Source organism: Pangasianodon hypophthalmus, chromosome 9 (genome assembly GCF_027358585.1).
Source record: "Pangasianodon hypophthalmus isolate fPanHyp1 chromosome 9, fPanHyp1.pri, whole genome shotgun sequence".
In the NCBI taxonomy this organism is placed as follows: Eukaryota; Metazoa; Chordata; class Actinopteri; order Siluriformes; family Pangasiidae; genus Pangasianodon; species Pangasianodon hypophthalmus.
The window spans coordinates 3,247,933-3,263,472 of record NC_069718.1 but is presented as its reverse complement, the minus strand read 5'-3'; the positions used below and the strand labels follow the sequence as shown (position 1 = coordinate 3,263,472).

Below are 15,540 nucleotides of genomic sequence, written 5' to 3'. Positions count from 1 at the left end.
ATTGCATACATCACAGTGCTGTTGAATTCTGGATTGTGATTGGTCAGAAGGTGTTGATTAATTTTCTATAACAGCTGCTCTGACAGTAGTGCAGCTGCAAATCACAGGTTTATGTTAATGCACTCGTTCTAATATGTTATCGTTTTAAAAAATGTGTGTAACTGTCGATATGATGACATTTTCTGTAAGGTGACAGACCTTATCCTGAGAAGACTGGGCAGGAATACATTGTGCACACACTCATTCACCCCTAGGGGCAATTTAGCACAGCCGGTCCACTTCCCGGGGGGCACAGTGGCTTAGTGGTTAGCATGTTAGCCTCATGCCTCCGGGGTTGGGGATTCGAATCCCGCCTCTGCCCTGTGTGCATGGAGCCTACATGTTCTCTCTGTGCTTTGGGGGTTGCTCCGGGTACTCCAGTTTCCTCCCCCGGTCCAAAGACATGCGTTGGCATCTCTAAATTGACCGTAGTGAGTGAATGGGTGTGTCAGTGTGTGTGAGTGTGTGTGTGTGTGTGATGGGTTGGTACCCTGTCCAGGGTGTCCCTTGACTTGTGCCCCGAGTTCCCTGGGATAGACTCCAGTCTCCCTGCAACCCTGTGTAGCATAAGCAGTACAGAGGATGGATGGATGGACAGTCCACCTACTGGCATGTTTTTGTGAAGAAAATGGAGAACATGTGAAACTCCACACAGACAGTAACCTGAGTTCAGGATCTATGAGGACCTGTGAGGCATCAGTGCTACCCACTGCACCACTGCGCTGCTCTTTGGGTTTATATGGTTAAATAAATAAAAGATTATCTATGTATTTTGTGTTCTCCTAAGCTTCTCTAGAGCAGGTTGGAACTCTTCACCTGCAGTGATCCTGACTGTTAGACCCTGTGACAACATCACACTGTACTGCAACATCTACCAGCACTGATATGGTCTGGTGTTGATGATGTTCCTGAATCAGGTACAGAGAGAGAGGTATGTAAACCCAGGAGGCTCAGCCTCTCTATCAGACTCTGTGAGAAAATACTAAACTGAAGTAAAGGACCAGCATTCTCACAGTCTGGTCTTTATATATCTGAAGTCCGGAGTGATGAATCTATTACTTGATACTTTTTATAATGGAGGCTATAAATGCAGTCCATGTGGATTCATATCCAGGATTTCAGTGTATGAGGAAGGTTGTACTTATCCTACTTTCATTAGAAAGGGAATATAATGTGATGACCATCACTGTATTTTAGAGTGGAAAGTTTGGCAGCCACAATAGCTCTAGTGAAACTCTGTGGCCTGCACTTCAGTAAAGGTTTTATATATACATATATATATATATATATATATATATATATATATGTATATATATATATATATATATATATATATATATATATATATATATGTATGTATAAACAGACATTGTGCTGTGGTTTTATTGAGAAAAGGCAGTTTCCAGCCACAACCCACGCAGTTCATTCTTTTCCTGTTCTGCCTTCACAACACACTGTGGTTTATGTTTCAGGTGTGGTTAAGGGCATCAGGGAGTGTGCAGCGCTGGACGCCTCTCATTTCTATCTGCTCACTCTCATTCTCATGCTTAACCTCAGTGTCATCTACAAACGAGTTGAGAGGCTCAAGTATAGGTGAAATTAGAATGCATGTTCATGCAAAAGTAATCCATTTCTTTGACACCCGATGTATTATGGATTTTATATATCATACTAATGATATTAATTAATAGGTAATAATATATAAAGGCTTTCACATACCATACTGCAAATGCAACAATTACTTTTTTACTATTTTCTTTTTCCTTTTTTTAAGTTCATCAGATATAAAGTAACTGTTCATTAACAACTGCAAAAAAAAAAAAAAATTAAACAGTTTGCTGCAGCGGTTACTTCAAAAAATCAATAGAATATGTAATTTAGCCAGGGTGGCCAAACATTTGCATACAACAGTATATCCAATAAATATTCCTAATGCAATACATCCTATTAAAAACAAACAAACAAACAAACAAAAACACATAGTTTTGAAGTGTATAATTGTTCTTATGAACAATTATCAGGTCAAATAATCAGCACAAACCTGAAATAAAACCTATTATTCTGTCATAAAAGTATCTTCTATCAAAACGTGCACTAGTATAAGGGGTGAAGAGGCCTAACAGGCAGCGTAATGGAAAGTACATCATTCAGAATGTGTGAACATAGGCGTTTGACCACAGAGGGCTCTTTTTTCTTGCTGGGGGAAAAAAATAAACACACTTCTGTATCTGCTGGTGCTGTTAGTAACCACAAATGCTGCACATGAAATAACCACCACACTGGTAAACAAAAGTTCTGTTACAAATGATTCAGTACATCTCTTCATACAAGGGGTTTAGACCACTTTAATTTTCTTCGCAGTGTCCAAGGGTTTATGCCCACCATCTTGTTGCCTTTTGGTTCTGCGCATACACCCTGAAATTCACCCATTTGTTTCCAACACTGTTGAGTATCTGCACTTTATATCGGTTCTGTTGGACTGCTGCTGCCACCATCCATATATCCATATATATATTCATATACACCTTTTTTTTTAATCCCTTCATATATTTTTTATATTCAATATTTTTCTTTATATTTCTCTACATATATTTTTTTATGTATATATTTTTCTTTATATTTAATATTTTTCTATATTTTCTTTTCTATGTTGGAACAGTTGTAAAAAGCATTTCACCGCAAGTCGTACTGTGTATGGTTATGCATGTGACAAATAAAATTTGAATTTGAATTTGAGTAGGTAGGTACATCTACATACCTTGAGATGTGCTTATGGCACTTACTCAGCAGCCTGTATACACATTTAACAAGAACAGAACAATTACTCATACTCATACTCATTACTACAATATGCTACAGATGTGGGGCTGGAGTGAAAAAATATTGGGAAAGTACTTCATGAGACATGGCTACAGGAGCATACGGTATATCTGATGCTAATGCTAACATCAAACACTTTCAGACCTTACATAGCTGCTGTTTTCTGTACCTCTGTGTCCTTGTAAATTTTTGTATTTATGTAATCCTTGTAAATTGGCATGCCTTGTTTTACTGCAGTGACAAAACAATTTCCCAGAGGGACCATTAAAATACTGAACCTACCTTCCTACAGACCTAACAAGCAACTAACCAATCAAGATATGAGTGTTTAGTTTTAATCAAGATATGAGTGTTTAGTGAAACCAAACAGCAAGCTTGACTCAGTGCTGGAGGTAGGTGTGACCCCTTGGGCACTAAGAAACTGAAATGGGTCTAAACCCAAGAGACGTACTGAAACTTTTGTAATGGAGCTTTTGTTTACCAAGGTGTGGGTTATTTCCTGTAGAGGGTTTATGGTTATTAACACCACCAGCAGATATAGAAGTGATTTATGTGTTGTTTTTCTGCTAATGAACACTGTCTTCACGTGTGTTCTAAAAAAGTGATAAATCTGTGGTAATATGCATAAACAGTCTGTAAATACACTTTCCATTACACATCACCCTGCCTGTTAAGCCTATTCACCCCTTATACTAGTGCACGTTTTGACAGAAGTTATTTTATGAATTTCCCAGATCAAATGATTATTTGACCGCACCCATCATTAGGAATCAACACAAAACACTACAAACAGGATATTTTATACTACCAATATAACTAAACCAGTTACTCATGTGAACACATAACATTGTTGCTGTCATTATTAATTATTATATTTATAATATTATACTAGTATTTTATCATAGAAACTCTATTATTATTATTATTATTATTATTATTATTATTATTATTATTATTATTATTGTTGTTGTTGTTGCTGCTGTTGCTGTTATAATTGACTTTTTGCACTTCCTTAAAATTCCTTAAAACACCCTTACAATTAACACATGTATTTTAAATGTGGCTATTACAGTAAAGGTCAGCTACGCGGCAGTAAATATGACAGCCCATTAAATATGAAGACACCAATTGTCTCTCTCTCTCTCAACCAACTGTCTGCACAAAGACAAAACATGAAAACATGAAGGAAAACATGCTTCCACAATTGCTTGTTAATTTAAACAATATGCATTTAACAAATATTATTAAAAAAGTATTTTAGTGACTTCTTTAGGGCCAAAACTTCAAACGTCCTGGGATCTCATTTATCAAAGCATGCATAAGTTGTCCCTCTGGGGATATATACACCTATAACAATAACAATGATATATATACCTATAACTGTAATGCTACGGTCTACAAAGACATTCTATACAAATGTGCGCTTCTAACTTTGTGAAACAGTTTGGGGAAGAAACACATATGGGTGTGATGGTCAGGGGTGCACATACTTTTGGCCATATAGTGTATTTTCCCCACCGTTCCATACCCTTCCCTTCCTAGCAGAATGTTTTTTTTAGAAGCTAAGGACCCTTATTTATTCAATAAACCCTTGAAGGATCTTTTTTCTAGCTAATGCTAGCTGGCTAACGGATAATGTGGCCGGTGTGTTTTTGTACATTAGAGGCTCGAATACTAAGACTGCAACCCAAACCACATACATATCTTACATAAACATTCATGAATGTTTTTTTTGACTGATCCGAGCTATTATTGTATATTGTATAGTGTACAGCCCTATTTATATATCTATAAATGATGAACAAAAGTGTTTTTTCAAATCACTTCAGTTTATTTGTGCATTTTCACACATACATTAACATCAGGTGCTCAAGTTGGGCATTACATCGATTATTAATTTAACTCTGGAGTATTTTAGAGGTTTGTAACAGAGCCATTAGATAGACCAGTTTCTTATGCAACATTGAATTACACCTCATCTTGTTTCTCACTGCCATTTTATCTCTACCAGTATCTCAGCTTTTCATCTCAGTCCTATGCAAATTTTTTATATAGGGCTTATATAGGCTTTATGAGCCATCTACTTTGCCTAAGCATTAAAAAATATTTTTTTAATTTATCTAAATAACCAGATGGTTCTTGTAACATTTATTATTTATAAATATAGTATTATAATATTTATTTCAAACTTTATTCCAAATATACTAAGTATTTATTTCAAAATAGTTCATTTTATCTCCATGGAAATCCATGTTAACTCAGTTATCTCTTTAAAACAAATTATTAAGAGCCAGAGAGAACAACACAGTTTTTATGATGTAATAATAAATTTATGACACCTTGTGTCTCCGAGGCTGTGAGGCGACTGTTGCGTAAGTCACGCTGTCCAAATCTGATGCTGTGTTTTTCTTAGCAGCTACGCTGGACCTTCTTTTGTGTTGAATGCTGGCATAATGCATATTTTCTTCCTATAGCGAGAGAGGGAATGCCATCTCATTACACCATGAAACAACAATTTCAATTTAGTTAAAATGTATTTACAATTTATTTAAATAATTTAAAAAAAAAATCTGTATCTTCCATACTGCTTATCCTACACAGGGTTTCTTGGAGCCTATCCCAGGGAACTTGGGACACAAAGGAGGGGACACCCTGGATGGGGTGCCAGTCCATCGCAGGACACAATCACACACACATTCACAGACTGCAGACAATTTGGAAATGCCAATCAGCCTACGATGCATGTGTTTGGACTGGGAGAGGAAACCGGAGTACCAGGAGGAATCCCCGAAGCATGGGGAGAACATGCTAACTCCACACACACAGGGCAGAGGGGGGATTTGAACCCCCAACCCTGGAGGTGCGAGGCAACAGTGCTAACTACTAAGCCAAAAAAGAATTTGATTAACCTGTATAATGTTTTCTTTTTCGCTTCCTTTAGTTCCAACTTGGAATTGACATAATACTTGTTTTAAAGAGCATAATTTTTCTATATCAAATAATGATTTTACTTGGTGATTCCATGATAAAAATTAAACAGCTAAACTTGAAACCTCATTGAGAAATCCTGATTGAGTGAACCTGCAAATTAAACACTCCTAAATCCTACAAGTCTGTTCCTTTCCCCTGGTAAATTGATGTATCATGTAGGTGCATTTTCATATCGGACCATGATAGGTGCTTTATTTTTATTTTATCATGCAGTAATACTTGCCTGTCACATGTTTAACACAAACTTTTAACTTTCTTTTAAAACAATGCATCAAAACCTGCTACACTGAATATATTCACACAATGACTGTGTGCATACTTAAATTATTTCCACTGAATAGATATAATAATAATAATAATAATAATAATAATAATAATAATAATAATACCTTAAAATAATTTGTAAAGTTAATACTGACTTTAAATCTGAGGACAATATGTTTAACTGTTGTAAAAATTCTTCTCTCTTTTGACTCTAAATTTGTTGATATTACTTACAAACTGATATTATTGAAACAATAATGAACAAAACCATAATATAATATAATATGGTTTCATATACAAATATATATAATATAATATAATATAATATAATATAATATAATATTTCATATCTCTGGTACCTTTTCAGCGGAGTCTGTGGTGTTACTGCAACAGCTGCACGATGGTACTGACTTTCCTGAAAGGGAAAAGAATTTGATTTGAAAATTACAATACATACTAAATTTAAACACAGACACTAGTAGAATAAAAATTCAGGCTATTCAAATTTCAATGTTAGTTGACCTTCGAAAGATATCTTTTTTCTCTTTTTGCTGTAGCAGCTAAGTTCTGTGAGAAAAGAAGTTTGTGAGTCACTGCTAGTTCACTATGCAATGTATACCATAGCTGTTCTTAATTATGCATGGATTATTTACTACCCTACTCATCACTTTTTCATTTACTCCATTCTGTTTTGATTAATAAGGTAGGAAATAAAGGGTTAATTCTGTGATCTTGAGATTAAATTAGCAGATGATTTTGAATTGTGAAACTGTGAATCTTCATGTAACTGGTAAGGAATTTACAGAACTAACATTTTTAAATAGTTATTTTACAGCTTATTGAAAAATGATGCCCAATTAAAAATGATATGGATAAATAACTGCACCTTTGAGCCTGCAGCAGAACATGTAGATGCAGATGAAGTTTATTAGGACAGAGACACACAGACACACACACACTGTAATCCAGAGCTCTGATCCTGACTGCTGGGTATGTGGAGGCTCAGATGAGTTATCAGTCTTACGATGTTGGTCTTCTGAAATACAGAAACACAGAGTGACACAGATATCAGTGGAGTGCAGAGAAAAACCTCTTCTGTACGATTCAAAATGAACAATTTGATTAGGCCATCACTGACATGTGTAAGAGTTAAAAACAGATTGTTTATTTATCCATTTTCTCTTTAAGCAGTTTCATCTCACAAGACTTCTATTAGTTTCAAGCACTCCTGTTTCCTGGCACTCCAACTGATGCGCCTTAACGCTATTTCATTTGTCCAAACAACAACCGTCTTGCAGTTAATTCTGGTCACTTGGTGAAAGCTTACAGACAGCTTTAAAATTAGCAGCACTCTTTGCTAAAATAAGCAAAATAAACATCACACACAATGATTCAAGTGTTTTTACACAAATTTGGAGAAACAGAAACCCATTCGGTTACAAAAAAAGGAGTAAATAAAAAAAAATTATAAATGTTAAAAATATATAGTAACTTCTTTTCAGGTAATAATGTTTGGAAAAAGTATTATTTACATAGATTATGTACATTAAATCAAAAACAGTTTCTTTTTTGTATGTATTATCATTTTAAATTTGCTCACAGTTTTCAGGAAATTTAATGTTACTTTAATCATGTCCCTTTTCTTTGGGGTATTAATATGAGGGTGCACACGCAAAATCCCTTTGTTTGAATTTGAACACAAAAGAGACATGATTGCTAATCTGCACAAGTCTGGTAATATATATGTAAATACATAAGCAGTTAAAAATGTTTCAAACATCTAGAGCAGTTAAAAAGGACGCACAACTATATGGCTCTCCTGCCATACTGGAAGAGTTGCGTCAAAAAATCCCTTCCAGAAAGAAGAACAAAATGCAGCTAATAATATTATAAAGCAGCTTGAAATGTCGTGCATGGAGCAGGGTCAAAGATCCTCTACAAGTGTCTCTAATCTTGGTAGAAATTACAGAAAGAGACTCAGTGCTGTTATTCAATCCAGGGAATTTTTCCGAATATTTGCAAATGCAAAAAATATCATTCAGTGCAAGCATTATAAATTTTTATATCCTTTTTGATGCAGGGTGCCAATAATTATGGATTGACTAGTTTTGCAGCACTTCTAGCTCCTTAAACATTTTGGTTTATTTGTTTGGATAAAACTGTCTGCCAAAAAAAAAAAGGAAATTGTAATTGTAATATTTTTCGGAAGTGAGAGATGGTATGTATAGTTCTTTTATTACTGGCAAACTGATCTTACCACTAACTTTAAACTTTAGTGATATTTTAAAAAAAGTTTGGTTTAAAAGTAAAATAATGTCTCCTGACACAATGATCAGTTGATTATCTTGGGTAACAAAGGTATTTTCAAGGAATCTTTCAAACTCTACCAGTTTAGTGTTAGAAATTTAGTGTATCCTTAGGGTTTAATTTAATTGCATGGTCAGCTAGAAACCTCCAAAATAACTGAGCCAATCAAGTTAGTGAAAAAAGATATTATAGAATTTACAGATATTACAGATATTATAAAATGAACAATTATGACTTATGCTGTTTTGTAAAATGTACAATTTTATTCTAAAATCTTTATTAACCTCTTACAAGGGTTTAATAGATTTGCCAGATTATCCATTAAAATAGAAGTGAAAAATGTTTAATTATATGATAACAAATTGTTATACTATACAAGTACACAAATATACAGTAAGACAGTATTAATATTCATACCGAATAAAGTATTGTTACTGACCTGTAAAGTTCAGTCTGATGAGTTTCCCAAACTGAATGTGTGTCGTTTTGTTTCGACCTCCACAGTAATAAAATCCCAGATCTGTCTCTCTAACTCCAATAATCACTAAACTGACTGAACTGCTGCTTTCTGTTACATAAAAGTGACTCTCGTTCACATTATAACTGAGGATAAACTCTTTCTTCAGCTTCCTTTTGTCAGCACATATCAGCAGCTTCACCTCCTCAGATCTCAGTCGATACCACGATATCTCAGAATAATTAGTGATGTTACAGAGCAGGGTGATGTTCTCTCCAGGATGGACAGACAAATGATCAGTTGAAGCGATCTCAAGGAGATTTGTCCAAAAGACACCTGAAAGAACAACACCACATTAAGAGGTTCATCATCACTCTCCAAACCAGCTAATCTTTCAAACAGTGTAGACTCATTTACACTTAGCAAAGTGTCTTCAGATACATTTCTGGCATACAATCAGATATTCTCCTCAGTATTAATAACTTACCCAAAGTTGTAAATACCATTCAATCTCTCACTGCTACACTAAATAACAGTTCTTTATAATTCACACCTACCTGATTATATATATATATATATATATATATATATATATATATATATATATATATATATATATATATATATATAAACTCACCAAACAGCAGCTGCGGTGTAAACAGACTCAGGAGTTTGGCCATTGCTCCCTGAGATGCTCCGGTGGTCTATGAAAAAGTGATGCTTTTTTAATTTACTTAGTTAAGTCAAAACCTCTCTGTTCCTACTGTGTGTCTTAAGTTCCTGTTAGCCACTTTAGCCACAAGCCTCTACATCCTGTTGTTCTTGATGTGTCCAATAAGCTGCTGACATCACTAGTCTCATTTTAATTCTCAGTTAGAGCATACAGACCCAGCCTCCTTGTTGCACATGAATTTGTGCATCACATGCTATTTGTGGAATGGCCTGCATTTATTCATAGATTCATGCAGTTCAATCCACAAATTGAGACAATCGCTAATGCCCACATTACTCCAACCAATCACAACAGTTATAAACGCAACCAATTAACAAGCACCAGGGAGAGACTTCTGCAGCACACACTTGATATGGAGAAATGTTGGACTAATAATCATCAGACATATGGAGTGAAATCAGTGTCAGCAGAAACTGAATTTGTAATGAATGAAAAAATATGTGACATAAAATCAGATACTATTGTTAATTGTTTATTTATCTGTTATTACATTACATGTCAGCAGATGCAGCTAGGTTTTAGAATATGACGGCTGCAGAAACCTGTATATGGGGTTTTTACAGTAACCACCATAGGCTTCATGGAAAGGCTGCTGCTGCTCGTCTAGTTCAATGATTGTAAATATGACTGGTGCCATTCACTCCCCTTGTGCATTTTTGAAGCCTTTTTTTTGGTAGAAATGGGAGTCGCCACTCAGCCAAGGCATGCACAGTAGATAGGGCTGACTTGTCAGTGGACCTGCCTCTCACCCGCCCATTTTGGTGATGGACACAGTCTGTGAAAGTGCACACTGTGAGGCACCTGAAGTACAATGTATAGCAAAAACAAAAGAATCGACCTTTCAGAGGAGACTGTATATACATATACTTACTTGGGGTACACATATGCACACCTGATTCAGCTCTTCTTTTATATTAAGTCATTCTTGAATCATGCAGGTGCGCTGGGAGCAAGGAAACCTCAAAAATATTAACCTTGAACCTTAGAATATTCAAGCCAGATCTGGACTCAATTCTACTGATGTGGCTCTTTTCGCCCTCTAGACCTTCCTGATTCATTTGCTTTGAAGGTTCTGCACTTGTGATTCCATGAAGATTTGCACTTCCCAAAAACAGTTTATGCCCAAGACTCACTCTTGCTTTAGTGGATACTGTAGATTTGTACCTACAACTGCAGTAATCATAAAGACTGTCCTGTGCTCAACCCAGGATGCTTATCGGGGAAGAAGATCATCGGGGTCTCTCTTCCCTCCATCACAGGCATTTACACCTCACACTGCATCCGCAAAGCCACCAGCATTGTGGACGACCCCACACACCCCTCACACACACTCTTCACACTCCTGCCGTCTGGTAAACGGTACCGAAGCATTCGGGCCCTCACAACCAGACTGTGCAACAGTTTCTTCCTCATGCCATCAGACTCCTAAATACCTAGAACTGGACTGAAGGAACACACACACAAACACACACACATACATATACACACACACACACATATATACACACACACAACTGAACTGGTCCAAAGGAACTCACGCATACATACATACATATATATACACACAACGGAACATCCTCTATGCACATGCATTGCACATGTTTTGCACATGTCTTACTATTGCTGCTACTACTATGCTTACACTGTTTACACTACCTCAGCTGTAATATTTGCACTACTGTCACTTTATCACTTTCAACAGGACTGTGTACTGGTCGGCGTCGTAGTTATGTACTGTCTGTTCTGTCTTGTGCTGTCTGCACATGTTTGCACTTGTGCACTTTGCGTTTAATTTATGTAATTTATGTAGTCCCCGTAGTTCTGTGTTGTTCTGTGTTGTCTTATGTGGCACCTTGGTCCTGGAGAAACGTTGTTTCGTTTCACTGTGTACTTGTATATGGCTGAAATGACAATAAACTCCACTTGACTTGACTTTGCTTGACTTATTCCCAATTTTCTCATGCTGAACATACTTTCAGCACATTTAGTACTGTTGTCTTTATTCTTTTATTCCCGTATACTGTAATAATTTATAATCCCACTACCCAGAAAAAGATGGGTTCCCTTTTGAGTCTGGTTCCTCTTGACATTTCTTTGTCATGTCGCCTCTGGGTTTTCATTAGGGATCTAAGTCTACATCCAGATTTTTGTAGCAGTGCTTTGTGACCATGTCTATTGTTAAAAGCACTATACACGTAAAATTTAAAAGTAAGTTCCCAGGATTGAAGTCCCCGGGACCATATGTAGTGTACTTTTGCCCTGAGTGCATGATACTTAATACCTTTGCAAATCAAGGCTACAAAGTGAACAATTCAATATAGTCTTTATCCATCCAGGCCTATCTCTCTCTTTCTGTCTACAGTTCTCTCTCTCAATATTTACATGGGGCTACGTCTACGACTATCGACTCCACAAGCTGCCTCTGTGTGCTTTTATACAAAAATATAATTTAATTGAATTGAATGTTCAGACAATAGATGTAGACTATAGATGTAGACTATAGACTATAGTCAAAAGTTTGGACACCCCTGCTTATAGATCTTAATTTTTTAAGAGAGCTTTTTAAGAGATGTACAGCACCGGGCGCTCCACCCCCTCCACCACCTGGGACAACACAGCCCCCAACCCTCTGTTCAACGTGTCCATTTGCAAAATAAAAGGGAGAGAGAAGTCAGGAGAATGCAACAGTGGTCTGCCACACAGTGCAGCTTTTACCTGAGTGAAAGCCTGCTGACACGGCTCCGTCCACTGGACCGGATCTTTTAGTGAGATCAGTCAGTGGGCTGGTGATGTCTGAATAGTTAGGCACAAACCTCTAGACAGGCCGCAATCACTGCGGTCTTATCAATTTGGGGACACACTTGCCCATGACCCAAGTGGAAGCCCAGATACCGTACTTCCACCTGCCAGTCATTACTATAGATAATAATGTCATCCACATAAGCAGTGGCATAAGCAGCTTGCGGGTGGAGGATTCTGTCCATGAGTCTCTGGAACGTCGCGGGGGCCCCAAACAACCCAAAAGGAAGGGTCACGAATTGGTGTAACCCAAACGGAGTGGAAAAGGCTGTTTTTTTTGTGAGATATTGGAGTCAAGGGGATCTGCCAATATCCCTTTGTCAAATCCAGTGTCAAATAAAAGTGAGCCGCACCTAACCATTCAAGCAGTTCATCAATGCGAGGCATTGGGTATGCGTCAAATTTAGACACCGAATTGACACCAAGTTGTCCACACAAAAACGGACAGTCACATTGGCCTTGGGCACCAAAACCAGTGGGCTGCTCCAGTCACTGTGGGACTCCTCAATTACTCCCATGTCGAGCATAGCCTGGAGTTCCTCCCAAACCACATTTTTCTTGTGTTTGGGCAGATGATAGGGTCGGCTGTGTACTACTACCCCTGGAGGTGTCTCTATGTGTTGCTCTATGAGATCAGTGCCTCCGGGGAGACGCAAGAACACATCGGAAATCTCCGCTTATAGTTTTGCCACGTCCGTAATTTGGGATGGAGAGAGGTGGTCCCCAAAAAGGACTGGGGTTTGGATTGAGCGGCAGTTTTTAAAGTTACTTCCAGTCCTAGCTCCTCTCTCTCCGGAAACAGTTCACTAGAACCAATACAAAGAGATGCCCTCATGCAGTCTGCTCCAATGGCCCGACGAGATCCATGCCAATTCTTTCGAAGGGGACCTCGATTAATGGTAGGGGGCGCAAAAGCGCTTTTGGGGTGGCTGGCGGATTCACCGGATGACATTCGCGACATGCCGCGCACCACCTGCGAACATCGCCGCGAATGCCCAGCCAATAGAAGTGGGCCAGGAGATGGGCCAGCGTCTTATCCTGTCCTAAGTGCCCCGCAATCGGATTATGGTGAGCCGCCTGGAATAATAATTCCCGATGGCTCTTCGGAACCAACAACTGGGTCAACTCCTCTTGTGTTTGAGTGTCCTGCATCACTCGATATAACCTCTCTTTAATAATCGAAAAATAGGGGTGGGAGAGCATAGCACTAGGCTGAATTCTCAGACCATCGATTACTCTCACTTGGCTGAAGGTGTGCCTGAGACTCTCATCGCACGACGGCTCCAAGGGGAAATCCTCGAGGGAAATCCCCACCAAGAGAGGAGGAGCCGAGCTCCCCCTGCTCTCGATGTCCCCCTGCCCAGCCAATGCTAAGCCCTTCCCACACCATTTTCCATGACTGCAGGACCCATCCACAAACATTTCTTTCACTAATGCTCGGAACCCCCGCCAATTAGTCGCCAGGATGTGGATCGGTGAAGTGAGGACTAACCGCTGCCTCTACTCTATATTTTTGTCCCCGGAAGTATATAAGGACCGGCACTAGCATATATTCGTGAACATCCCCGTGCACACACCTCACCTTCACCAACCATGCTTTCCTCAATGCCTCACCTTGAAACAAGCACTGGTGGATTGAGGTCTGGTTACAGCCCGAATCCACCAATGCGTGGTATGTACTCTTTGAACACTCACCGGTATGCGATACGTCCCGGCTTGATCGGGGGCGCCCTGCGGCATATTGGGGAGCCAGACCGACGCCCCCACCTCCATCACGTGGCAGTGGTCTTGGGTATGCCCGGGCTCCCAGCAGTGCCATCACACTGGCCCAGGCCTTACTCCCACACCTGCAGGCCCAGATTCACTCACCTGGGGGAGACAAGAGACAGACACGGGAAGAGGAAGGGGGAGTGAAAGCATGGGTTTGGGGAACAGGTTTCGGGGGAATTGGCCCCCGTTTCCATGGAGCAGGCTCAGGGGAAGGGTGAGGAGGAGGGGGAGAGACACGAGAGCGAGAGAGGGGGGGGGGGGGGGGGGGGTCGCCTGCCCCCGGATATGCCGCCATGTGGTCCTCTGCCAGCTGGACGGCCTCTTCCAGCGATGCCGGTCGGTGACACTGGACCCACTCCGCAGTCCCCTCCGGAAGTCGGGTGATGAACTGCTCCAGTACCACAAGGTTGATCACCTCCTCTGCGGTGTGGCCCTCAGCCAACAGCCACCTCCGGCAGGTTTCCCGGAGCTTCTGGGCGAACATGAACGGGCGGCCGAGCTCACGGAAGGTCAGCGTTCGGAAGCGCTGGCGATGCTGTTCTGGGGTGTGGTTGACCCGTTGCAAAACCGCCCGTTTCAGGTCCTGATAGATCAGCATAGTGGCGACTGGCAGCTGCTGGGCTGCAAATTGGGCTTCACCTGTCAGGAGCAGCAAGAGGCGTGCCGCTCACTGATCCTCGGGCCAGCCTCACGCCACCACGGAGCACTCATACAGTTCTAGGAACGCTTCCGGATCATCCCGAGGTCCCATCTTGGTGAGGGTGACGTGGGGCGTGGCCCTGGAGGCCGCCGGCTCCGCAGCTGCGATGCCAGCCTGCCGGACCAGGCCCTGGAGCACCTGCCGATCTGCTTCCTGTGTGTCGAGCAGCTCCATGAATCGCTGTTCCTGGTTTTGACCCAGCTGGAGAAGAGCCTGATGCTGAGTCGGGTGGATGCTGGTGAGAGACGAGATCCATGACGGCACCTTCCTCAATTCTCCCAGGTTTCGGGACCGGTGTGACAAGCTCACTGTATCAGGCTGAAATGAGGAAGCAGGAGACAGGCTTAGCACAACCCAGAGGCTCTTTATTCACAACCTTTTTTTCCTGCTTTTGTTTTCCCCACTCTAAGAAGTCACGTCTTTTTCCCCACAACTATACACACACATACACCCACAAGCACACTGCTCTGGGCTGGTTCATGCACTCTCTCTCCAGGCGCTCGTCTCTCTCGGTCTCTTATCGTTGCCTCCACTCACAGCAACACAGAATGCTTGTTAGTTAAATTCCCCGTAGGTGCGCACTCCTTACCACTCCTCTTCTCCGACCCTGCCCTCCATTCACAAATCGGCGCTCGACTACGCCGCCGCTTCCACAACGTA

At 40.1% G+C, this 15,540-nt stretch overlaps 1 protein-coding gene across 1 annotated transcript; it reads right to left on the bottom strand.

Moving 5' to 3' along the window:
* Positions 1–4,688: 4,688 nt before the first annotated feature.
* LOC128318869 (uncharacterized) lies at positions 4,689–13,371 on the bottom strand. Its single transcript, XM_053236945.1, has 7 exons — positions 13,230–13,371; positions 12,857–13,050; positions 12,327–12,426; positions 8,861–9,214; positions 7,001–7,150; positions 6,474–6,529; positions 4,689–5,327 (listed from the first exon to the last, which is right to left on the bottom strand). The coding sequence occupies exons 1-7, from the start codon at positions 13,369–13,371 to the stop codon at positions 5,190–5,192; spliced, it is 1,134 nt and encodes a 377-aa protein (XP_053092920.1). The 3' UTR covers positions 4,689–5,189.
* Positions 13,372–15,540: the final 2,169 nt, after the last annotated feature.

Bases quoted from the DNA above. Each gene is read 5' to 3' on its own strand.
- LOC128318869 (XM_053236945.1), bottom strand. From the start codon at position 13,371: ATGTCGCGAATGTCATCCGGTGAATCCGCCAGCCACCCCAAAAGCGCT. The intron at 12,427-12,856 runs GTCCGTTTTTGT...CGGCCTGTCTAG, and splicing joins TGCCCAAGGCCAATGTGACT to AGGTTTGTGCCTAACTATTC. The intron at 5,328-6,473 runs GTACCAGAGATA...CTCTCGCTATAG, and splicing joins CCACAGACTCCGCTGAAAAG to GAAGAAAATATGCATTATGC.